The sequence below is a fragment of the Neoarius graeffei genome, chromosome 1 (genome assembly GCF_027579695.1).
Source record: "Neoarius graeffei isolate fNeoGra1 chromosome 1, fNeoGra1.pri, whole genome shotgun sequence".
Classification (NCBI taxonomy): domain Eukaryota; kingdom Metazoa; phylum Chordata; class Actinopteri; order Siluriformes; family Ariidae; genus Neoarius; species Neoarius graeffei.
In genome coordinates, this window is record NC_083569.1 from 10,516,679 (window position 1) to 10,542,269 (window position 25,591).

General features: G+C 42.8%; 1 protein-coding gene across 2 annotated transcripts in view; it reads right to left on the bottom strand.

Moving 5' to 3' along the window:
- Positions 1-3,913: 3,913 nt before the first annotated feature.
- Positions 3,914-25,591, bottom strand: part of acvr1l (activin A receptor, type 1 like) — a 32,971-nt gene continuing 11,293 nt past the window's right edge. For both annotated transcript variants that reach the window (XM_060929556.1, XM_060929544.1), the window contains exons 3-11: positions 14,363-14,442; positions 13,653-13,904; positions 12,167-12,378; positions 11,898-11,997; positions 8,505-8,651; positions 7,996-8,271; positions 7,705-7,902; positions 7,381-7,511; positions 3,914-4,346 (exon numbers count right to left, since the gene is read on the bottom strand). In XM_060929556.1, the coding sequence (XP_060785539.1) occupies positions 4,212-4,346; positions 7,381-7,511; positions 7,705-7,902; positions 7,996-8,271; positions 8,505-8,651; positions 11,898-11,997; positions 12,167-12,378; positions 13,653-13,904; positions 14,363-14,429 (1,518 nt within the window). In that variant the 5' untranslated portion in view covers positions 14,430-14,442 and the 3' untranslated portion in view covers positions 3,914-4,211. The remainder of the gene's footprint in view (positions 4,347-7,380; positions 7,512-7,704; positions 7,903-7,995; positions 8,272-8,504; positions 8,652-11,897; positions 11,998-12,166; positions 12,379-13,652; positions 13,905-14,362; positions 14,443-25,591) is intronic.

Sequence of the window (25,591 nt, forward strand, 5' to 3'; positions counted from 1 at the left end):
GGACATTTAAAGTGCTGATGACACGTTTTTGACATCTTTGGCGATGTTTTATAACATAAAAAGTAATTCCCGATGATCCATATATTAATTCACGAAGACGCCTATTTTACAAGTTATGATAAACGCGGCTATTTGGGCAAATTTGACGGGGCTGCAGCACCCAGGAGACGAAAGAGGAGGAGGAGCTATATGACGTCAGCGAAAGAACCTTCCTCCTCACTTACCAGTTTGTTGTTGATGCGACAGGTGTTCAGTTTGTCATTATATATATTAGTTATTATGCCTTCGCGTTGTGTTGCCGGCTTTTGCTCCAAAACCCCCAAGGATGGGGTAAGTTTATTCAAGTTTCCCAGAGATCCCGAGCTGCATGCGAAGTGGGTGAAGCAAGTCAGGCGCACTCGTGACAAGTGGGAGCCCTCACCAACATCCGTCCTGTGCTCTGAACACTTCGATTTGGATTGTTTTGACACCCTTCCCAGCTTAAAAGAATCTCTTGGGTGTTCAGTTCAGCACAAACATGTTACTACCATCAGCAGTGCCTACACAGTGTTGCCAGATTGGGAGGTTTCAAGTGCCTTTTGGTGGGTTTTGAACATATTTTGGGCTGGAAAACTTCAGCAGTATCACTGCTGAAGTTTTCCAGCCCAAAATATGTTCAAAACCCACCAAAAGGCACTTGAAACCGCCCAACTGGGCGGGATTCCTCCCAATCTGGCAACACTGCCAGTATTCCGGAGGGGGTCTACTAGTAGCTATGCCGGATCCAAAGACAGTCCTCCTGTCAGAACATGTGTTGTGAAACGACATAAGATAAAGGTACGTAGAGCTATAGATTCTACATGATAATCATAAATGTAATCATAAAGTCGGCGTGATATCAGTCATATATTTGCTTGTGAAAGCTTGCGGCTTTCATGTAACTGCCGCCTAGCAACGAGAGGCAAAGGGTAAAGAGGGTAGGCTATCATAGATTCTATTCGGAAGAGATCAACACAATTCTAGACTCCCAGAAGAGGAAGAGCTAGCACTAGAGAGTTCACCGTCGTTTTCATGCGCCATTTCCATTGAGTAGAACCAGAGTAGAACAGCCAGTGAACCGCAGCGTGTTCTTCACAACATGGCCGCGAGCCACGGACCCAGTTTTCTTGCGCTGTGCAATTAAAAGTTGGATATTCGCATAACAGCTTCTTTTCATGTAATTATAACAGAAATCTAACATGTTTGCCATGTTGTATAGTTTATTTAAGAAATTGCATAGAGTCATGTTCGTGTCATCAGCCCTTTAAATAAATGTTATGTTGGTAAGTTTGTTTAACTTTTCTTAATTTTCATCTCTTTCGCCAAATGGCGTTTCACCATTTTGAATGTTTTCATCTCGGACTCTGGAAGCATTGTATCTCAATCAATCTCGAAAAATATCAGCAAAAAAAACCTAGCTTGCAACGGACTTTAGCTAGATCTATGATGAACTTTCAATGTATGATACAAAAATAATACTTCTTTCAACAGATCATTAGCCTTTGAGCAGAATTGTTTTTAACTTACCAGGAAGTGTTATCGAGCCGACCGCTTTCAGTTTCATGGGGATTGAATGAACTCTCACTCTCAGAATCATCTGACCCGTCAGAGTAAAGACAAGATCCATGTTCATGTGAATTTCCAGCTATCGGTCTAACTTCACATCTCTGTGAAACATCGGGAATGTCACCGTCAATGGTGTCCATTTCGGTAACCTGTTTACATTAGATTCCCAAGCGCTGGCTCCTTGGAAAGTTTTTGTGACGTCACGTGACCACCTAGCTCATTAACGAATCATTGTTTTACGCTGATGTATAAAAAAGTTGAATAATGTGATGATTTTCACATTTTTGACACCCTGCAGTGATTTAGATGGCATTTCTTATGTCGTTTATACATAATTATACCCAGAAAAAAATCCATGTCCCATGTCCTTTAAAGGGATAGTTCGGGATTTTTGACATGAATCTGTATGGCATCCCCATCAATAGTGTCGTGCAAACACACTGACTTACCCCTGACAGCATCCTGTAGAGTCCAGTTTTGGTCCAGACGAAAGTAGTCCGGCAAGTTTGTTGGGGTCACGAAAGTAAAACGTTTTTCGTCTCAAAACAGTGATATATTTGCATCACAAAACCGTTGCCAAATAAAAAGTCAGACCTCGAAATCGCTTGGCGCTATTTTCTCTCCCTTCTTATCACTGCGCGCTGCCGCCAGGTGACAGCGAAACGCAGACCCACTAAGCTGGTGGGAGACCAAGGCTGCACTCTATCCACGGCTTACACACGTGATGGCACGGAGGATGTGTATAGTGGCAGCATCTGTCCCCCCAGAGAGGATCTTTTCAAAAGCAGGACAGATTATAACTGAGAGGAGAAATAGAATCAGAATTAACTAGTTAATTGCAGCAATTAAAGGAATAGGTAGGAAAAGGAAGGCGCAAAGACACCGCGCAGCGCCTGAAAACGGGTTTTCAGGCGCTGCGTGGTGTCTTTGCGCCTGCAGCGGTGCTTTGCCTGTGCTGTGGCTGAAAATAGTTCCAGATATAAATTGGTCTAGTAAATCCCTTCGTGTTAATTTGCATTGATATGTGTACTCGATGTGAATGTACAAGTCATGAGAAATAATTATAAAAAAATCTTGAGTTATTTAATTCACTTTTGCAACGACAATGCTAGCTGGACACGCCGGATTACAGCGACTACGCTAAGCTAAGCTAACCTGGGCGTTTATAGATCAGGACAATGGCTGGGTCGGCTACAAAACGCTTTGGCTCACTCATCCAACTCTAGGGACTGCAGGGACTGACTCAATTTCATCTGGGGGTGGCGTACTCCTTTAAATCAAAAATAAAATCTCAGGAGCCGTTTGGGAGCCGAAAGAGCCGGCTCCTTATAGTAAGAAGAGCCAAAAGAGCCGGCTCCCGAAAAAGAGCCGAAATTCCCATCACTAGTAAACAATGAATGAAACAGCCGTGGCTGTCACCTGGCAGCAGCGCGCAGTGATAAGAAGGGAGAGAAAATAGCGCCAAGCGATTTCGAGGTCTGACTTTTTAGTTGGCAACGGTTTTGTGATGCAAATATATCACTGTTTTGAGACGAAAAACGTTTTACTTTCGTGACCCCAACAAACTTGCCGGACTACTTTCGTCTGGACCAAAACTGGACAAGAACTGGACTCACAGGATGCTGTCAGGGGTAAGTCAGTGTGTTTGCACGACACTATTGATGGGGATGCCATACAGATTCATGTCAAAAATCCCGAACTATCCCTTTAAGGTATTGATTGGGGGCTGGGGTCCCCCCCACCAAGCAATGCTGATAAGGGGAAGTAGTGTTGAGGAAATGCAGCAAAACCAAAGCAGGTCATGTCCTACTCTTAGTATTCCTATTACATTCAGTCACAGTTTAGGATGTGTAGTGGTAGTCCTACGTCTTTGCCTTGATTCTCACAATCTAACTTTTCTATCTGATAACTCTGTCCAGATTCAGTAAACTCGCCACATAAAGCTCCGATAGAAAAATAAAGCGCAGTCTGTACAAGCCATTGAAGATGATTTACTTAGTGCTGTACTATTCTAGAGCTTTATGAGGCATTGTTCCTAAAAACGCTTATGCGGCATCGTACAAATTATAAGCTTCACGCTTAACCGGGAACATTAAAGTATCACGTACGTGCCACAAATGGTGAAGAGGAGCGCTCGTAACATCAGGACACAGCACTCGTGTAAAAAAAAAAAAAAAAAAGCTGTCTAATAGTGCAGGAGCAATTGAGCAGTGCGTGATTGTCAACTGAGAGTAAGAGAGACAGGCTGCTGCAAGATGCGCAAGCGTTCCGATGGCTTCTATCATGCAGGCATAGGGAAGAAGAAATCTAGTCACTGGTTCGCTTTCTAAAAAAAAAAAAAAAAAGCTGCTCAAGTCGGTAGCATTTATCCAGCGTTGCGTTTCACACTCCTATGACGAGGCTGTCTGTCTTTCCAGTTTTTAAAAACAGATCTAGGATCAGCTCCACTCCCCGATAACTATGCAGCTGCTTCAGTACAAGGGACGAACAACTTCTCACGTTTCCTCTTGAATCCTTCCCAGGAAGCTGGAGCAGAAGTGTGAAAGCCCTGGGCTCCACAGAACATGTTTCGAGGGAGATGATCCCAAATCGGGTCCAGAATAACGACGATGCTCCAAAGTCTGGGCTCAGCACTCCGGTTTTCCCTTTTCTAACGAGCTGAGAATTTTATCCAGAGTCTTTTTAATGCGTAGCACTGTCAGGCGGGCCGATGGGTTCTGGTACCAGCACTCCTTCATCAGCTTCACCAGGGCTGAGAGTGTCTGGGGGGACAAAGAAAAGTAACTCGTACCGCAAAAAGTCCATGGAGTGTGTCAGCAGTTAGAAGCTATCTGCCTGCCATATTACCACGCACATCAGAGCGGAAAAAATACATCTCATTGATACGTGGGATGAACACTGACTGTGTCAGATTTTCAATGGAAATGTCGCAGATTGGATCAAAAGTTTAGACATGTTTGATATTGAATGTGAGGGCTCAAATTCAAACAGAAAAATGAACTCAGTAAATTAGCCTCAATGAAAGAAGGATCATAGCCTTAGGCAGAAATAACTGAGGGATACAAAGAGAGAGATGTTATTTTTAGTGCTGTCAAAAATGTCGCGTTATTAACGCGTTAACTTGACTCAATTTTAACGGCGATAATTTTTTTATCGTGAGATTAACGCTCTGTGACATGATGTAGGTTTTTCATAAGCTTTTGAAACTGCCAGGAACTTGGAACAGAGACTTCGCTTAGAAAAACGATAGCAGCTAGACTGTAATGCCACGCCCCGGACAGCCAGAGTGCCCCCCCCAAAAGAACCAGCGCGGGCAGGGCGCGCTAGTAGAGATGGGATTTATGGCTCTTTGATGGGATCCGCATCTTTGTGAGTCGTTCTTTGAAAAGAGCCGTTCAAAAGACTGGCTCATTCTGGCTCTTTTTAAATATTTATTCAGTTTTAAGAAGACAGCGTCTAAAGAAGCCAGATCCCTCTGAACTGTAAACTTAATGCTATCCCAGAAATCCTTCCTGTAATATGCAAATTTGGCCGCCTCTGATTGGACAGCGCGACGCATCAACAGGCAGAAAGTGTGTTAAGTGAGCTGAAACAGTAAAGATCAGATTCAATGCAATATTTATCAACGAACAACTTAAAGTTAATAGTGTACTTTATATTATAATCAAGCATGTCAAGCCTACCGTCACTGTGTAACCTGTCTCTCTGATTAGAGTTGTAGACTAACTCAAGCAGTAGATCACTTCACTCATGGTTCTTTTGCTAGCACCGGTGCTTGGCTTAGGTTTCACTTTGCAGTGGCTGTGTCAAGACGTGTTATGCTTTGCAATAAAAAAAACATTGGTACAAAGCAAGCACATTCACTTTTTTATGCTGATAAGAGAATTACAATGGTTTTTCATGTGACAAAAATGTGCGATTAAATTGCGATTAATCGCGAGTTAACTATGACAGTCGCGACATTAATCGCGATTAAATATTTTAATCGCTTGACAGCACTAGTTATTTTCCATCTACCGAAGGCTAAGCACAGTTGACAAAATGGGCATGATTTTAGTTTAACCCTCTGGGGCTGAGAGCTTCACTGGCGAAGCTCATGTATTTAGATAAATATCTTAACGTTTTTATCATACAAGCATGATAAACGTTGTTACACTTTCATCTGTGCCCACTGCCAAATAGTACTACGTTTTCTAAATGAGATGAAATGTAAAACTTGTTGCGGGGTGGCACGCAAGATTTTATGCGCTTCGGATGATTCAGGACAGCGATTCGATTCAGCCAAAGATCAACTTGAGTAAGTGTAAATATTTCTTCTATTTATTACAAGCAGATTGGTTGATACGCGTGCGCTGTAGTGCATAGACAGGAAAAATGACTGAGCGATTTTTCCTCAAAGAGAGTAAAATAGTACAAGAGTTAATTTCAAGACACACTGGGGAAAAAAAAAAGAAAGTCAAATACCAGATAAATGTTGTTTTGATAGGGCTGTGTTCACAGCTCGTGATGCACGATTTTCGGGGGTACGATACGATATCGTTTACTCACTTGAAAATCCCATATATGACATATTTCATGCATATCTCCCGGTTCTGTAGCAAGTTGTCATCAATTTTCACTTGATTTAAAGCATGTTTCATGCCAGAAATCGACAGAAATTCATGCTTGCAACCTGTTCCAACCAAAAACGTTTTTATTTACAAATGGCGCTTCCAGTTACTCAGGGCATGCACACTAGAAATTAGGCGCTCTGCTACAGATGCTGCAAGCCGCTAATTATGTCCCCCATGTCTCCATGGCCTCGTCTCGAGACTCATTGATTAACTCGATATATATGGTACGATATCGTGAGCAACTGATGGCAAACGAGCACAGCCCTATGTTTTGATTACTTGACCTGATGGGATGAAGGGTTTTCACTCTTCTCATTGAATGGAATGGAATTTTTTACTCTTCTCAGAATACCCCTCCCACTGCCAACCCTTTATCCCAAAACAAGAGGGGACAATTTTTTGATGGCCAGTTAATTGTCCAAATCAATGGTGCAGATTTAAGTTTTTGTGTTTGATGCATTCCTAAGACTGAACAGAATCACCTCAAGTGACCAAAACGGTTTGACAGAATGGATAAGGTCATGTTTTTTCACATGTTCCAACACCTTCATTTTTGTTTTTTTAAAAGTACAATCATGACATATTACTGTAGCTGAACTTGTGCTGAATGCAAAAAAAAAAAAGGAATCATATGACTTTGAAAATACTGCTCAGATTTGTTGAAATTGACAATCATTAGAGTGCCAGAGAATACCCTCAGACGGTTAAATTGAGTGCAATTATATTGAGAAGTACTCTTAAATCAGGATTGGTCATATTTCCTCATCAATGGCTTATTTCATTGACTGGGAAATGACATAAATTGGGGGGGAAAATTTGATCGGATACGACAGTTAAAGACAAATCAAATATTCGTGATGTGCGTGGTAATACGGCAGCCAGACGGCTTTATTCGTCTGGACACCGGGGAATGGCCAAGGAGCCATCCAGATTTTTTTACGTAGAGATCAGTGATCCGACTCCACCTTCTGGACTTTTGGTTCTGCAGCAAGGACAGTCAGGTACATTAACAGGCAGTTAACTCTGCATTCATTTTTGCAAGTAACATGCAAACTAAGAATTACTCAGTAAATACACATGATTAGGATTGGGTCAAAATTCCAACCAATATTTCTTCAGTTCCTCACTTACAAATTCTCCCCCATTTACTGTTTGATGCTGAGCGTGTGGCGCTAGTACATACCGGATCAGAGAACCAGCGATTGGGGATGAAGGGTCTTTGCTGTTCCACACACACCACTTTGCGCATGTCCTCAAAGCTGGGGTCGTTCGGTACCAGGTCGTAGAACGGAGGCTTGTAGTCCTCCACGATCCCTGCAGCCAGTCAACAACAAACAAAAAGATCAAATTCCGCCTGATGGGTTTACCCAGACTGCCACACAATTTCAAGGCAGTGTTAAAGTGGACGGAATTAGCACCACGTATAATCGCTATATAAAGAATTATAATCAACAGGGGTTTTAAAAATATAGTCTTCGAAAGAATGTGTGTTTTTGATGGGGCTGACCGTTACTGTAGGTGCGTCGGGCGACCTCCCAGAGCACCAAGCCAAACGCCCAGATATCCACTCTCTTATAGGCATCAAAGCAGTCCATCTGAATCGTCTCATCCAGCACCTCGGGGGCCATGTAGCGCTTAGTGCCCACTTTGGGGTTGTTACCTACATCAAGCTGATTGTCTGCTTGTGTGTGAGTGACTGCCAGACCTGGGGGAAAAAAAAAGGCCGGAAACAAAACTGAAACTTCAGATCAAATTTAAAACTTATAGAATTCATAATAATCTTGCATCTTAATAATACCAAGGTCAGCAATGCAGCAGTGCATGTCCTTTTTCACCAGGATGTTTTTGCTCTTGAGGTCCCGGTGGGCGATGGCTGGCTTGCCCTCAGTGCCCAGGATCTCGGCGTGCAGGTGCACCAGGCCACTGGCCACCGAGGCGGCCATGTTCAGGGCGTCGGACGCGGACACTGCGGTGCGCTGCAGGTAATCGTACAGCGAGCCGTGCTCGTGGTAGTGCGTGATCAACCACAGCTGTGTGCTCGAGTTGCGTGACGTCATGTCTGATGCCATGAACCCTGAAAAGACATGATCACCATCTTGGACTTCAAGCTACACCCGACAAGTCCGATTCAATATTTTAAAAGCGCCATCTGAAGCTTTAAGGATTGCTTGGGTTGGATTCTACCTTCATTGGCACAATACAAATTCTTTTTATTGGACAGTGCAGAAACCAACACCGTTGAACTTGCATACACTACTTACACAGCAACTGATAGAGATACACGGCGGGAGGGTATCCCTCACTCACCTAATATATTTTCGTGCCGTAACAGAACCGTGTTGTAGATTTCTGTTTCCCGAAACCAGGACTTCTCATCCCTGGAGGAGAAAATTTTCACGGCGACATTCTCTCCCTGCCACTGTCCTCTCCACACCTCTCCATACCGTCCTTTCCCTGGTGGAGAAACGTATCTGTATAGATCTCTGGATAACATTCATCAGAAAGCACAGCAACTCGGCCCAAATTCTATTTGAAAGGAGCCGATAAAGCTCCCTTAGTAAAATGTGAGCTATTTTATTTTCCATAGTCATGTTAGCTGTGTAACTCTGGCATGTTCTCAAATGTCTAATGCAAGGCTGCATTTACACTCCAAAATGATTTTAAAAGTTGTTTCACTACATATCCAGTTCAGACTACAATCAAACCATCTCAGAACAGCTGACATCTCCCTTCTTGTGTTGTTGCCACGACATAATCCCCTTTCGGCCAGCGGGGGATAAAAACTGTGAGGGAAGGGGATTTCAGAAAGCAAACACTTGTCTCGTCTCGTCTTCTTCCGCTTATCCGGGGCCGGGTCGCGGAGGCAGCAGTCTGAGCATGGAAGCCTAAACTTCCCTTTCCCCAGACACCTCGGCCAGCTCCTCGGGAAGAACACCAAGGTGTTCCCAGGCCATCCAAGAGAGACAGTCCCTCCAGCATGTCCTGGGTCTTCCCCGGGGCCTCTTCCCGGGGGGACATGCCTGGAACACCTCCCCAGGGAGGCATCCAGGAGGCATCTGAAAGAGATGCCTGAGCCACCTCAGCTGATTCCTCTCGATGTGGAGGAGCAGCGGCTCTACTCCAAGCTCCTCCCAAACACACCGTAATAAAATTGCCAAAGTACAACTTTGGTAATAATCAAGGGCATACAGTCAAGCCGGAAAGTCTGCACACCCCTTTCACCATCTCCACGTTTTATTACGTTACAGACCTATTCTACAATAGATTGAGTTCATTTTTTGTCACAAAATAGCCCATAATGACAAAGCGAAAGCAGGTTTTTAGACATTTGTGCCAATTTATTACAAATCAAAACGTAAAATATCATCCGTACACAAGTGTGCACACCCTTTAATAGGACACCTAAAAGTGAGCTGAGATGCATTTTGTTTCCACTGATACTGCTTGAGATGTTTCTATAACTTTAATTGGAGTCTACCTATGGTAAATTTAATTGATTGGACATTGCCAACACCTGCCTATATAAGGTCCCACGGTTGACCGTGCATGTCAGAGCAAACTCCAAGCCATGGGGTCAAAGGAATTATCTGCAGACCTCAGAAACAGGATTGTGTCAAGGCATAGATCTGGAGAAGCGTACAGAAAAATTGCTGCAGCTTTACAGGTCCCAAAGAGCACAGTGGCCACCATCATTCGTAAATGGAAGAAGTTTGGAACCACCAAGAATCTTCCTAGACCTAGCCACCCGGCCAAACTGAGCGATCGGGGAAGACAGGCCTTGGCCAGGGAGGTGACCAGGAACCCGAGGGTCACTCTGACAGAGCCTTTCAGAAGATCCAGGCAGCACTCCACAAATCAGGCCTTTATGGTAGAGTGGCCAGACGGAAGCCACTCCTCAGTAAAAGGCACATGACAGCCCGCTTGTAGTTTGTCAAAAGGTACCTAGAGGACTCTCAAACCATGAGAAACAAGATTCTCTGGTCTGACGAAACCAAAATTGAACTTTTTGGCCTGAATACCAAGCATCATGTCTGGAGGAAACCAGGCACCACTCATCACCTGGCTAATGCCATCCCTACAGTGAAGCATGGCGGTGGCAGTATCATGACGTGGGGATGTTTCTCAGCAGTGGGAACAGGGTGACTAGTCCTGATAGAGGGAAAGATGAATGCAGCTAAGTACACAGAGATCCTTGAAGAAAACCTGCTCCAGAGTGTTCTGGACCTCATACTGAGGCGAAGGTTTACTTTCCAACATGACAACGACCCGAAGCACACAGCCAAGAGAACAAAGGAGTGGCTTTGGAGAAAGTCTGCGAATGTCCTTGAATGGCCCAGCCAGAGCCCAGACCTGAATCCAATTGAACATCTGTGGAAGGAGCTGAAAATGGCTGTGTACCGATGCGCCCCATCCAACCTGATGGAGCTTGCAAGGATATGCCAAGAGAAATGGGCAAAAATGTCCAGAAACAAGTGTGCCAAGTTCATGGCTTCTTTCCCAAGACGCCTTGAAGCTGTAATTGCTGCCAAAGGTGCATCAGCCACGTATTAGGCCAAGGGTGTGTACAGATATGTAACCCCTAAATAACCTATTTTTGTCAGTTAAATAAAATTGCATGTTTTCTAAAAACCTGCTTTCACTTTATCATTATGGGCTATTTTGTGTAGAATTTTGTGACAAAAATTAACTCAATCTATTGTAGAATAAGTCTGAAGCGTAATAAAATGTCGAGAAGGTGAAAGGGGTGTGCAGACTTTCCGGCTTGACTAACTCTGGTAAAAATTTGCCCAAATTAAATGAAATTTCAACCTGTGTATAACTGTCATGTAACAAAGCCTTTTGCCAAGTTTAGTGAAATTCCTCCAAAAATCGTGAGAGGAGCTGATTTCAGAAAAATGTACACCCTCATGAAATTGTCAAAATACAAGTTATTTAATCAAGCATCAAAACTCTGGTGAAATTTTCACAAACGAAATTAAATAGGTGCATTACCGTCAGATAACAAGGCCTTTTGCCAAGCTTCGAGAAATTCATCCAAAAATTGTTGATGTCAGAAGGCAAGCATACCTTCATGAAATTGTGAAAATACAAGGTTGTTAATCAAGGGCTGTAACTCTGGTAAAATGCGACCGAATTGAACAATACCGTATGCGTACTACCGACATACAACAATGCCTTTTGCCAAGTTTGGCGAAATTCCTCCAAAAGGAGTTGATTTCATAAGGAAAACACACTCTTATGAAATTGTCAAATTATAATTTTGTTAATCAAGGGCTGTAACTCTGGTAAAATGTGACCGGATTTAACAAAATTACAATATGCGTATTACCGACATATAAAAAAATCCAGTCAAGTTTCTTGAAATTCCTCCAAAAATTGAGAGAGGAGTCGATTTCAGAAGGTGAGCACCCTTCCCTGGACAGACGGACGGAAGCAAGTCGCTGCGACATAATTTCCCTGAAAGTGCATTCTTGCACCGTGTGCTTTGGTACAATGCTTCATGAGGGGTTATATTTGCCTAAGAAGCGTCTCAGATCTGATGAAGTGATTTGCATTAAAATGTAATTTTTCTGTGGAGAAATCTTACAAATCTTGATATCCAAAGGTGTGCGAAACAAACCGCTGGAAAAGCGGCTTTGGCTCGGCTGCGTGTGTTCCTGGAACACCAGCTAACAAGCTGCGTTTTATCTGTGACCTTACCAACACATTCCACCAGGCTGATCTGCCGCGCTACTGTCCTCTGCACCAGGAACGGCAGACCTGAGCCACTGCCTGACGTGCAGGAATGATCCAGGAGGTCCTGCGCAACAGAGGAGCCAGACATTTTAATAGTATCGCAGGGATGTCATCATAAAACCTTCTGGCATCCCTGGACAGAACTCAATCAGGCTTAATACGGCTGCCTCTGCTAAGAGGTTAACACTTAACCATGACCATTAAGTTACTGTTATAGCAGTCAGAGTCCGTACCGCCAGGGTGCTGTCGCCCACGTTGGAGGCGATGAGGCCGTCAATGGCTCCCTGCTCCGTGTCGAACTCGTGCAGTCGCTCCAGTTGGCGTGGGTGCAGGCGCCGGCACACGGGCACAGCCAGCAGGGCGAGCAGTGCCAACACAGCAAAAGGAACCAGGACCAACAGTACCAGGGTCTCCACATTGTACCGCATGGGTTCTCCTTCTGGATCTGCACCGGGAACAAAAGAACATTGGTTTTAACTTATTTACTACCACCAACAAAATTATTGCCACCTGAAAATGACTGTATAACATTCAATTATTAAAGTTTTTAAAAATAGTTCCCGGACTGATTTTGTGCAACTGGATGCTGCTCCTCCTTCATTATGTTTTTTTTTTTAAATACTCCTAATAATGTTGCAACGTGTGCGATTTAGTTTCTGTTAGGGCTGTAACAATATGCGTATTGAAATCGAAATCGCGATACGCAGAGCCACGATCCATGTCGCAATACAAGAAGGCAGAATCGCGGTACACCCTTTCAAACTTCTCAGCCCAAAAACAGAGGCGCTTCCAAACTTCAATTTACGAATACTTTACTTTTTATTTAAATTACATTTTAAACTTACTTAAATTACTTTTATTTTTTATATCTATTAGTAAGTCGTTTTTTTTCCCGACCTGCGACAATCTTCTGCGAGTCACGCAACGTCCACACTCGCCACTGGCAGAGCATTCATTTCTTTTAAGCGGTCGCCATTCTGGTTGCGACGCGGGGAGCGAATCTGTAAACAAGCAGCTCATTGGCTGGCTAGGTGTGCCACAAGCCAACCACAATCACTTGACCGGAAAGGCATGTAGTGTTGCCAGATTGGGCGGGTTTAGGTGCTTTTTGGCTGGTTTTGAACATATTTTGGGGTGGAAAACGTTAGCAATATCTGGCAACACTGAAGGCATGTCTGCTTGGGCGGAAGCTTTCTGCAGTAGTTACAGTTTGACACGCGAGCAATGTTTCACCATAAAAATTCCGTAATTTCCATCTGTTTTCCGCGATCACAGAAAATCATTGGCCCTATGAGAGTGAGACAGTGAGAGAGCCACCCCCCCAAAAAAAATCTTAACGGATTTACACGATTTGGAAAAATGACTTTTTCAGAACCGAAAAAACCAGAGCTTCCGGCTCAACAGTATTATTTTGAGAAATAAAACAATCTTTGGATATACATTTGTTCATTTTTGCATACATATTACTCATTCTCTGCAGTGGTCTGAATTATTTGTTATTAAATAGTTAATGTAAGTAAGTAAATGTTAATAAGTCAAATTTACGACTTTAAAAATACATTTTTAAAAAATCGTGGGTGTATCGAATCGTAGGTCAAAAATCGCGATACGAATCGAATCGTGAGTTGGGTGTATCGTTACAGCCCTAGTTTCTGTACTTCTTACACATCACTGTTGACTATAGCACTGTGTTATAATTATGCGATATATCCTCCTTACTTCTGAGCAACAGCTGAACGAGCGAGTCCTGTGAGGCGTTGGCGTTGCACATGGGCCGAGCGCAGCATTCGATCACGTGACTGGTCGAAGGAGAAGCCGAGCAGGTCAAGCTCCTGCTGTCGGGGCCAATCAGGCAGCCGCGCTGGAATGAGCGCACGCCATCTCTGACGGTCACGGAGGAATAGCACTGATCGCCTTTACACTGCTGTGCCATGCAGTTACTGCCCATGCACACACACTCGATGGAGACATCTGGACACAGACAGGAAATGAATTTGAATGGAACGATATAATACTTCTCTCTAAATCCTTTCCTGGGAGATAACCCCAGTGTGCAAATGCAAAGACTAAAATCAGCTTTTAGTTTCTTATTTCATTTTTACAAGCTTGATCAAAATATCAGCATCAGTCACTAGTTTTCCAGACAAAATAGATTTAAAAAAAAAATGTTGCCTCCGTGTCTGTTCTTCTAGGAGCTCTTACGTCTCCGTGACTGAATAGATTTGAATCAAACAGAAAATCTTTCTTCTGGTTTTGTCTGAAATATTTCTTTAAACTGCCTGGTTGGACTCTTCCTTAGATAACAGCGCCCTGCCAAATTAAAACTCGAATGCAAATCGATGTAAAATCCAATCTATCAAGTGACAAAAACACAACTCTCAGCCTCAGAATGCAGTATTTAGTTGACATCAATGTGGAAATGTGGGTACCTTCAGCTAACGTCTGCAACGCCAAGAGCAGCACGAGGAAAAGGACCCGGGCGCAGCGGTGACCCATTTGGTTCACTGCACTGAAAAAGAGAGATGCAGAGTTAGAGATGATCTGAACTGTGGGCCCATCGGAGACTGAGGCATGAGCGAGGGAAAGCCTTCCTTTAGAGACGTGCTTGTGGAGTCCATGTACGGGCAGCGCTCGAAACTAACGGTGTCCCGACGTCCCGGGGACCATAAAAAATGTCATCGGGACACAAAATTATCATATCTGGGACAATCCCGGGACAATGGGAAAAAAAATAGATCTAGAAAAAAAGTTCTACATTAAAGGTGCAGTACAAGATTTTGGAATAACGGTTCCCGCAAGCCATATTTTGACAAGAAACACTCCCACCCCCGCGTCTCCACCCCTCCTCCCCCTTATAAAGCCTGAGAAATTCCGGCTTTATAATGGGTGTCTATTGCGTTACACACTAGTGGAGCTCGTTAAGTTAGAGTGTAAAGAGCTTGGAAAAACAGCTCAAACTTTCTCATTTAAACTGTGTTTTCAGCCCCAATTTTCACTCCACACACATAATTTTCTCAAAAGTAGTATCCACACTTGTCCTGATTCACACAATGTGTCTACCTGAGCGATAGGATTTACAGTTTTTGAATGAGAAGCCTGAAAGTAAGGAGAGCACAGCCGCGCAGCCTCATAGACTCCCATTATAAACGTGGCAGAAAAGTCACTCGTTTTTAACTCGCTCTAGTGACCTCATTTTTTACACAACAGACAAAAAAAATTACATCCGTGTGTTCAGGAAAGCCTTGTGGCGCTCACTGTGAAAGAATTTTGTGAATATCTCCTTCCGTTTTCGTGTAAATCCCCGTTGTTTGGAAGGAGCGCACTGAGAGAATCCTGCGCTCTGTGTGACACTCTGCTCGCTCTCACACACACACACACACAGAAGGGCCGGGCTGCTCGCGGGCTTCAGTCTGATTGACGTGTCAGTATCCAATCATTTTGAGGTGGTACCTCGAAATGATTGGATGGCGTTTTTCCTTTATTTTACACTGTAGACTGGATTAAAATATTTCGTTTTTTGGGTCAAACCTTCTATTGTACTGCTTGCAACATGGGTGTGCATTTCATCCATTGATGGTATGGCTGATGGCTTTCAAAGCATCTCTGAATGGGGCAACAGGTATATTACATAAAAATGGATAACGGTAATGGTGAAAATGATAAGTTGGCCTTATATATGCCAACAGATATCTGTTATAACTGTAATTTTGAAGTAGATGATGTATTGGACATGTGTCACTTGTGTTTTGTGACTTATTGTAAAAATGATATAAAGGGTTCAAAATCGTATAGTTACAAATATAATAGTAACTTCATATGATATTAACCACTGGTTATTTCAGAGAGGAAAAAAATGGGGACACTATTGCTTCCATTCGGGACAATACAACACAGAATTCGGGACCACTGGGGGACACAAAGAAAAAAAAGTTAATTTTGAGCCCTGTGTACGGGTCAAGAAAAAAAAAAAAAAAGGTATGATCCGTTTTAGTCAATACTGGTTGTATTTACAGACTCTACTCCTCTGATTACGCTGAGTGGAGCCTCTGAAGAAGTGAAGATGGCACAAGTACCATCTCAGTACAGTCACCTCTTAGTATCATCAGCAGTCACAGGAAAATAATCAGTGATGGGGTGGGGTGGGGTGGGGTGGTGTGACCAGGAGTTGATCATTTTTCAATAAGACTGATTGTAGATGTTTACACAGTGGTTTGGAGTTATTTGGACACACGCAGACATGCTGACGCACTCTGGCGATGTCTCCATGGCAACCAGGAAAGGTTGAAGTGACTGGAACAGAACATCAGATTTAATAAATAAATAAAATAAAATAAGAAAAGGGAAAAACACCCCAAAGTGCACAATTCTGCCATGCTGTGCCTCCTGGTTGCATGCGTTCTGCTGGTTTTACCAGCAGCATCACTATATTAGCAGAAAGGATGAATGATTGTGATCTTTAGCGTCAAAGCTTTTCATTTAACCGCTGGCTTTGGAGCCAGACTGGACTAAGAGGTGTCCTTGTAGCACGGGCGATTGCTCTAAGACAACGAGGGAGGCTCAGCCTCCTCTAAAAATGACGAACATCGTGTAGGATGAATTGCGCGAGGCTTATGTTATAGCCGACCTTATAACGTTGCTATTTCAGATCCAGAATCATAGAAATATATGTGCTCAACCCAACTACAGTGCGAAATCATTCCGTTATAACTTTCCCCAGTTCGCCTAATATGTGCGTGAGTTTTTCCCCCTCGTGACAGCGCGATGCAGCCCAGCCTCAGTGGACTTCAATGGCATTTGGGAGCTCTGCGCTTTTCAATATCAAAATGCAAGACGATTATTGGACAAATACTGCGAAAATGCCCGCCCACGGACTCCGAGCCTCACAGTGCGAGGGACATGGCAGTTTCCGTGAGGAGACTGGTGATTGGTGAAAGCGGCTGGATATTTTCTTTGATTGACAGCTCGTTTCAAATATAGACAGGCAGCGGTGAATTTCAGTTCAGTCCCATGCGGATTCGCAAGTGCTGTGGTGTATTGTAAGAGATCAGCTTACATTTCGATTTCATTCATTACATACGGTTTCTACCAGCTTTTTTAGTTTGTATATATTTTCATTGTAAATATAGTGTTGTCAAGTTTGCTATCTTAGTTCCAGAAATTTCGTTTATTTGAGTGACTGAACTTGAACTTGAGGGGGCTAGTTAGCTAGCAAGAAAGCTGCACACGGATGCCAAGCATTGCTGATTTAATTTTGGCGAAGCCATTTGCCAGTCTTCCTTTCGAGGAAAAAATTAAAATTAAGAGCAGGGTAGACCAACGCCTCAAATTGACTTGGTGAAAAAGGTAGGGAATAATTAGCCTGGGCCCGCCCATCCTAAGTGTGACGCAACACGGGGGGGCTGTTGCGAACTTAGTCTGGCAAGGCAAGCTATCTCCAGCTCTTCCAAGCTCCCGAAAAATCGGTACCCAATCAACTTTGAGCATCTCCAACGGCCCTGGGTAGAGGCGTGTTCAAGGCAGTGACGTAGTAGAACTGCGACCGGAAGCCATAGATTGTTTACAGAATCTATGCCGGAAGCGCTTCATTCACTAGAAACATTACGAACATGGAGCAGCGGCAAGCCTTTGACACAGCGGTAGATGCTGTATTGAAAGCATTCAACGGGAAGTTCTCATTGAAAACGGAGCAAAGAGCAGCCCTGGAGGTATTTATTGAAAGGAAGGACGTTTTCGCCTTGCTCCCGACCGGCTTCGGTAAGAGTTTAATCTACCAGTTAGCCCGGCTGGTACCCAAATCAATGGGGCTCAGCGAGAATCCTATCGTTGTGGTCGTCTCGCCTTTGATCGCGCTATTACCGTCCTCTTCAGCTCCTCCTTCTTCTTCCTGTTACTCAAGCAGTTTCCGTTGCGTCACATACGTCAGAGGAAAGAATGATGTGATTGGTTTAAGCTTTGTCACAGCCTTTTCTGGCTTCGACCAGTAGCAAACTGAGGCATTTCAGGGAGGCGGGTCAACCACGCACTTTGGGAAACAGTTGGGCTTAATATCTATGCCAGACCAATGCTTGCAGAGCTTTGAAGTCGCGTTAGCCAGACTAGGGAATAATACTCGTTCCTTTCAGCTCTCCTGGTACGAGAAAGTGAATTGGCTAACAGCAAGTGACCCACATCAACAACAGTAAATAGGCTACTTTAGTAATATGTCATGGATGGACCAAAAATATGGAATCTATTTAAAATGTTTATGCTGAGTATATTATATTGGAATATATTTTTCTCTGGATATGAATTAAACACAGCTACAATTTGGAAAACATTTTTAAACAAAAACACAGCCGAGAACATTTCACACTACAGACCTGGATTAAAAGTGAAGGGTTATCAAAATTGTCAGTGAAACATTTCTCAGTCAAAATAAGTAAGATATAGGGAAAGTGTCATTGAATGAAATGTGTGGCACCCAGCTCTATGTTTGGCTCCCCAAGGTCAGTGCTTGTGCCTATTCCAGAACACTCTGCTGTTACTGCTGAGGTTCCTGACAAAGAGCTGCTTTCAATAATGATCAATTTTTAAACAACATGCCACAGTTTTAAAATATAAAATGTTAAAATATACCCCTCCCCCCCAACACCGCCATCATGTATATTGGACAGTAGGCTAACGGGCCAAAAGAACCTGTTATTTCACAGTTTGTGACGCTGCCAACAATCAGACAGATCAGAGGCAAGAGTATGGGCAAAATTGATGTGTTTTTTTCTTTTAAAATCTGGAAATATCGTAACCGACCAGCCTCCCCTGTCTGAAAGACTACCAGCCGCCACTGCCTTGTAGACATCTATATGTTTACTCCAAATATATTACATAACCAGATCTGCCAACCTTGACACATTTTGCTAAGAAGCATGGAAGTTTAACACTTGAGAATGTTAGTCTGAGTCACCAGTCAAAAAATTATATATACACTCAGGGCATATGCTACAGGACGGGTTTTTTTTTGCTCGCCTGTGCTGCTCAGACCTGTTCAAACACTTTGATTGGAAGAGAACAAGATCAGCACTGTGGGCTCGAGTCAACAGGTATGGAAAGCTACGGTCACACTACAGCTTGCGATGAGTTAGTGATGAAAATGAGGTGTTTGGTGGCGACGCTTCCTTGAGCTTCAGGAAGTATTCCCAAACCCATCCCGAAGAACATTCGCCGTGCGTTGTGATTGGTGGCGATGCTACTAATTTTTCATCGCAAACCCATCGCGAGCTGTTGTGTGACCATAGCCTAAAAGGTTTTTCGTGACGATGTTAAATGTGAACAGAGAACAAATTAATTATCACTCAAGCCTAAGCATGGTTGTAATCCCGCTATGCTCTGACTCATCATGACGTCCCTCCATGATGATGTGTCTCCGTGCTTGAAATGATGAATTTTGGTCTAGCCAGTCACTGAATATTTAAAAAACACATTAACTTCAGAATTAAAAGGTACATTAGTAAAAGGTAAGATTTGTGGGCAGGGGAAGAAAAAAAAAGTATTTAACGGTTAAATAGATTACTTTTTGAGCCCGCACTCACATTTCCACACATTCTTCAGCACAAAGCTCTGCCCACAACACTTATGCCATTTCAATTAGCAATGTTATCGGCAAGGATGATCAGGACATTCAACTGCTGAGTTACAGTAGGACTTGATAGTACAATCCCTTGAATAATCAGCACTGCTTCTTGCCTGTTGTCTTGAGTGAGAGAGCGGTAAAACTTCATTGGGATCATCAGGTGGGCACCCTCCTTCCTTGACGTTTCATTGATTTAGGCCCACGACACCTCCAGAGGGCTCAACGGCGACACCTGGCGTCCCGGGTGTGCCCCCCTCTGTTTTTACCCCTCAATGATCATCTCACAGCCCAGCTGGAGTCCTTCCTCTTGATCCACAGCCAGCTGCTGCTTCGCTCCGCAGCCTCCGAGAGTGATTTCACTCCCATTCTGTTCAGGAGCCTAGTTGTAGTCTTGGCAACAAACCCTCTACACCCAACTTCTACTGGGAACACCTTGGTATGCCAGTTGCGTCGTTCTGCCTGGGCTGCTATTTCAGCATACTTCAGGCTTTTCCGCTCGTATGCCTCTTCAACAGCAGCTTCCCATGGTACCGTCAGTTCCAGGATGTATAGAATTTTCTGGGAAGTTGACCACAGGACGAGGTCTGGCCTGAGAGTAGTTGTTACTATCGGTGTCAGAAAGACACGTTTATGGTCAAGGTTGACCTGCATTTCCCAGTCACGGGCCGGGTCTAGGAGGGTCGTGTTCACTCTTGCCAGTGATTTCACCGGACGTTCGCCTGCTTTCACGAACAGAGTGATGCTTGACATTCCAGGCATTCGAGGAGGGAGGGCATTGGTGGTGGTGGTTCTCCTTTCTTCTCAACTCTAAACATGCAAGAGTTTGGTTCTTGTAACGATTAGTGAGGATATAAAAGAGGTGTTCGGGGCGTGTCTATAAAATGACTGACAAGAGGACTAAATACAAACACATACAGTGGTGGGCAAAAGTTTACATACCCCAACAGAATGTTTCGTTTCTTGCCTATTTCTAAGAGAAATTGAATGATAATACACAAAAACCTTTATTTCACTTGTGGTTAATGGTCGGCTGAAGCTATTTATTGCATTCATTACTGCGTTTACTCTTTGAAAACCATGAAAACAACAAAAACTACCTAAATGACCCTGATCAAAAGTTTACATACCCCTGTGAATTGGCCTGAAAACCTGTACACAATTTGACATAAACAGGACTGAATGGCAATTAAAGGCAACTACCTTCACCTGTGATCTGTTTTCTTCTAATTAGTGGGTGAAAATAAAAAAGTCAGTAAATTGCTGGACTTTTGAGAGAACCTTTTATCCCTCATCCAGCGCTGCACGTCATCTCTGAGATTGAGCCATGGGAAAATCAAAGGAATTGTCAAAGGACCTGCGTGAAAAGGTAGTTGAACTTTATAAATCAGGGAAGGGATAGAAGAAAATATCAAAGCAATTAAAAATGTCAGTCAGCACTGTTCAAACAATAATCAAGAAGTGGAAAGTCAGGGGCTCTGTAGACACCAAAGCCCGTTCAGGTAGACCAAGAAAAATTTCACCCACCACTGCTAGAAGAATTGTGCGTGATGTAAAGAAGAAGCCCCAAATAACATCTGGTGAACTTCGAGATTCTCTGAAACAAGTTGATGTGGATGTTTCAAAGAGTACAATTAGGAGACTCTTGAGAAGAAATGGGCCGCATGGGAGAGTTGCCAGAAGAAAGCCCCTTCTACGCAAATGCCACAAAGAAGCCCGTCTACGATATGCCAGACTGCACAGAGACACACCCCAAACCTTCTGGCAAAAAGTTGTGTGGAGTGATGAGACCAAAATTGAACTTTTTGGGCACAACACTAAACGCTACATCTGGCGAGGAATCAACAAGGCCTATGATGAAAAGTACACCATTCCCACAGTGAAACATGGTGGTGGATCTCTGATGTTTTGGGGATGTGTGAACTACAAAGGCACTGGAAATTTGGTAAGAGTTGATGGCAGGATGAATGCAGTCACTTATCAAAAAATACTGGAGGAAAAGCTACACGCCTCAGCCCGGAAGGACGAACTTGGACATTCCAGCACGACAATGATCCAAAACACAAGGCCAAATCAACTTGTCAGTGGCTACAACAGCATAAAGCGAAGGTCTTAGAGTGGCCATCTCAGTCTCCTGACCTCAACATTATTGAGCCACTCTGGGGAGACCTCAAACGTGCAGTCCATGCAAGACAGCCCCAGACTTTACAGGAACTGGAGGCTTTTTGCCAAGAAGAATGGGCAGCTTTACCATCTGAAAAGATAAAGAGACTCATTGACAACTATCACAAAAGACTTCAAGCTGTTATTGATGTTAAAGGGGGAAATACACAGTATTAAGGATTGGGGTATGTAAACTTTTGATCAGGGTCATTTGTGTAGTTTTTTTGTTGTCATGATGGTTTAAAAAGAGTTAACATTTTCTTGACAATAAATGGCTTCAGCCAACCATTAACCACAAGTGAAATAAAGGTTTTTGTGTATTATCATTCAATTTCTCTTAGAAATAGCCAAGAAACAAAACATTCTGTTGGGGTATGCAAACTTTTGCCCACCACTGTATGTATGGATGGATGGATGGATGGATGGATGGATGGATGGATGGATGGATACTGGACCTGCAGGCAGGTTTACAAGCAGGTTTTTTTAAGCTATGTAACACACGTTTTCTGAGACAACAGCGTAACCTATTAAGTTTGGTTATTTCTATGTAATTGTTCATATTTGCATTAGTAAGAAAAGAAAAATACAGACTACTGAACCTTTAACAGAAAAAAAATCAGCTGTGTGCATTTTGATGCAAGACATGTTTGTGTACACAGGGCTCGACATTAAGGACTGCCCGATTACCCGGGGCAAGTGAAACATGCATCCGAGCAAGTGAGATACACTACCGTTCAAAAGTTTGGGGTCACCCAGACAATTTTGTGTTTTCCATGAAAAGTCACACTTTTATTTACCACCATAAGTTGTAAAATGAATAGAAAATATAGTCAAGACATTTTTCTGGCCATTTTGAGCATTTAATCGACCCCACAAATGTGATGCTCCAGAAACTCAATCTGCTCAAAGGAAGGTCAGTTTTATAGCTTCTCTAAAGAGCTAAACTGTTTTCAGCTGTGCTAACATGATTGTACAAGGGTTTTCTAATCATCCATTAGCCTTCTGAGGCAATGAGCAAACACATTGTACCATTAGAACACTGGAGTGAGAGTTGCTGGAAATGGGCCTCTATACACCTATGGAGATATTGCATCAAAAACCACACATTTGCAGCTAGAATAGTCATTTACCACATTAGCAATGTATAGTGTGGATTTCTGATTAGTTTAAAGTGATCTTCATTGAAAAGAACAGTGCTTTTCTTTCAAAAATAAGGACATTTCAAAGTGACCCCAAACTTTTGAACGGTAGTGTATGTCCCCGACATGCCCAACCGGGCAAGTTGGAATGAGCATATATTACGAACTAGCACGACAAAAATTAGGCTTTTTGATCTTTTATTTCAGTTCCTAAAAAGCATTCCTCACTACGTATCCACCATTATGTCTTGGCTGTTTTCTTAGGCTCGGTTTCATTTACTGCTTTGCAAGTTATTTTATATACCCTTGCTGTTGTAGTATGGTACGCGTACTGTTTATGGACCCCTTGTGCATGACGTCACGCTTCACGTGATAATTACAGCTGGGGTCAGACAGACACTGTCTTTCATGCAAGCAAGGCTTAATCTGTCTTCAATATGGTTAATTTTTGCGCTGTTTTTGCTTGTTCAAACAGAGAAATAGATAAAAGGCATTACTGTCGCCCGCTATCAAGAAAAATGTTAACAAATAGAAGGGCAATTCCATGTAAATGTCAACCTCACCATGCAAAAATAAAGCAACATGTAATACATCAAAACCACTCCCAGAGATCTCACCTAGGCCTGTATTTTACAGATGTGAATAAGTTGAACCAATTTGTAACCAACCTAATATGTCACTGTCAGTCTTTCTTTCTTATAATGTAAACCCCAAGCTAAAATCAACTTTGATCATGTACAATTCTATATTATTCCCACAAGCCACAGAAATGTATGCTAAAATCCACAAAACAGCAAAACAATAGCCATCCTAAATATTATTTAAGAACTTTGATAGTTTTAGCTGATATTTAGAGAGTTTTTCAAAGGGTTATGGTGGTTAAATTGCTGATTTTTCTAAACATATGCCATGTCTATTTCAGACGCGTCACATCCATAACGGAATTTCGTCACATCCATAACGCTGACTTTTCCTTCCGAAACTCTGCATGAAATACAAAATATTTTAAACAAAGATTTTTTAATATTCACCTTGGACCCCTCTATCAAATGGATATCTCCATTTCGACATTAGGTTTACAATTTCACAGAGTTTGATAAAAATGTACAGTCACCCAAGAAAAGTGATACTTTTTCTGTCACATCCATAACGCATCTTTTATTGGCATTTTCTGGCATGCCCTAGATGTACTATGGGAATTGTTCTTGTTCTATCACTTCTCCAGTATGGTACAGCCTAAAAATATGCAACACCTGTTTAAATACTGGGAGACAATAAAACATGCACTGGGTCATTTGTTGCCATTTTGAGTTCAAGTGTCACGTCCATAACGCTGGAATTGCTCAGAAGTCAATGCTTCAAGAACAACGAGGAAATGAATGGTGAAAGAAGAATACGAGAGGAGCTCAGCCTGAAAATTCCAGAGAAATTCACGATTGTGTTTAAAATGTATTTTACAAAAACAAAGCTGGAAGTGAGTATGGAATAGTTTGCTTAAGAATCTCATTTTATTTTTTTTCTGCTCCTTCATGAAAGCGTCTGATTTTCTTACAGTTGAAGCCGCTTCCTTATTCGACACAGAAAACCCAGATTGGTTTCAAACAACTCGGGCCTTAAAAAAAAAAAAAAAACTCAACAAGGAGTGACATGTGCAATATATCCTGAAAGAACAGAACAGATTAAGAGCAGAGAGAGCTGGAGCTTTGTTTCCGTTATCAGAGGAACACAGTCCTGTGAAAAATATTTATATATATCATTTTTTTTTTTGTTATATCATCCACCTATTAGACTGGTACCAAAATCCAGAATTGTGACACCCAAAGGCATTTTTGAGACAAAGTCAGCAAACAGTCTTATTTTGTCAATTTGGGTGTGCCGAATTCAAATCTGCAATATGCCGAGCTCTATCTGACCTCTGTTGACCTCTAGAGGTCATTGAACTTTGGGCCTGTAAACGTCTCAGCTGAACCCAGTTTCTCAGCTTTCTAAGGAATGAAATGTACTAAAATGATTAATGAAGTTAGCAAATGGCCTTGTTTGTTAAATGTTTGGGTGCTGAATTCATTTTTCATTTGTAAAACGACATATGACCTCTGATAACCTCAAGGTCGTTAAACTTGGCCTATGGAGCACTTGCATGTGACGTCACAGCCAATCCAGATTGTGACAGACGCCATCTTGTCGGTCAAACGCCATATTTCCGCCTTCTACTTCATTCTGCTTCTACCTTTTCTTATGGAAAACCCTACTATATACAATTCTACTACAACGGCTGCGGCTACAAGCTCTCCCTACCTGTGCACGTTTTTTGTGTGTATTTTTGCGTGTTGTTCGTCTGTACCGGACTTCAATATCCACTACAACCGTATGGACTTACTGGACATTGGTTTCCAGCAGAAAATGACGGTTTGTAGCGATTTCCATCGCATGCACAACATTCCGGACGAGATAGCGAGACCAGCAGGGTCTCCGTGGATTGTTATCGGAAGCAAAGCGAAGGAGGCGGCGTCGGGAGCGGAAGCAAAAGCGAGGCTGCAGAGCCAGCCTGTTGACTAAGCTCAGAAAACAGCCACTCAAATCTCCACTGCTAAGCCTCTATCTCTCCAACGCCAGATCCATGGTAAACAAGACGGACGATTTGGAATTACAGCTGGAATTACCTTATTCTATTCTATAATCGGCTGGTCAGTGCTATACTCAATACTTAAGTGACTTACCCATCCAATGAGGATTGTTATTTTCTTGTTTACAAG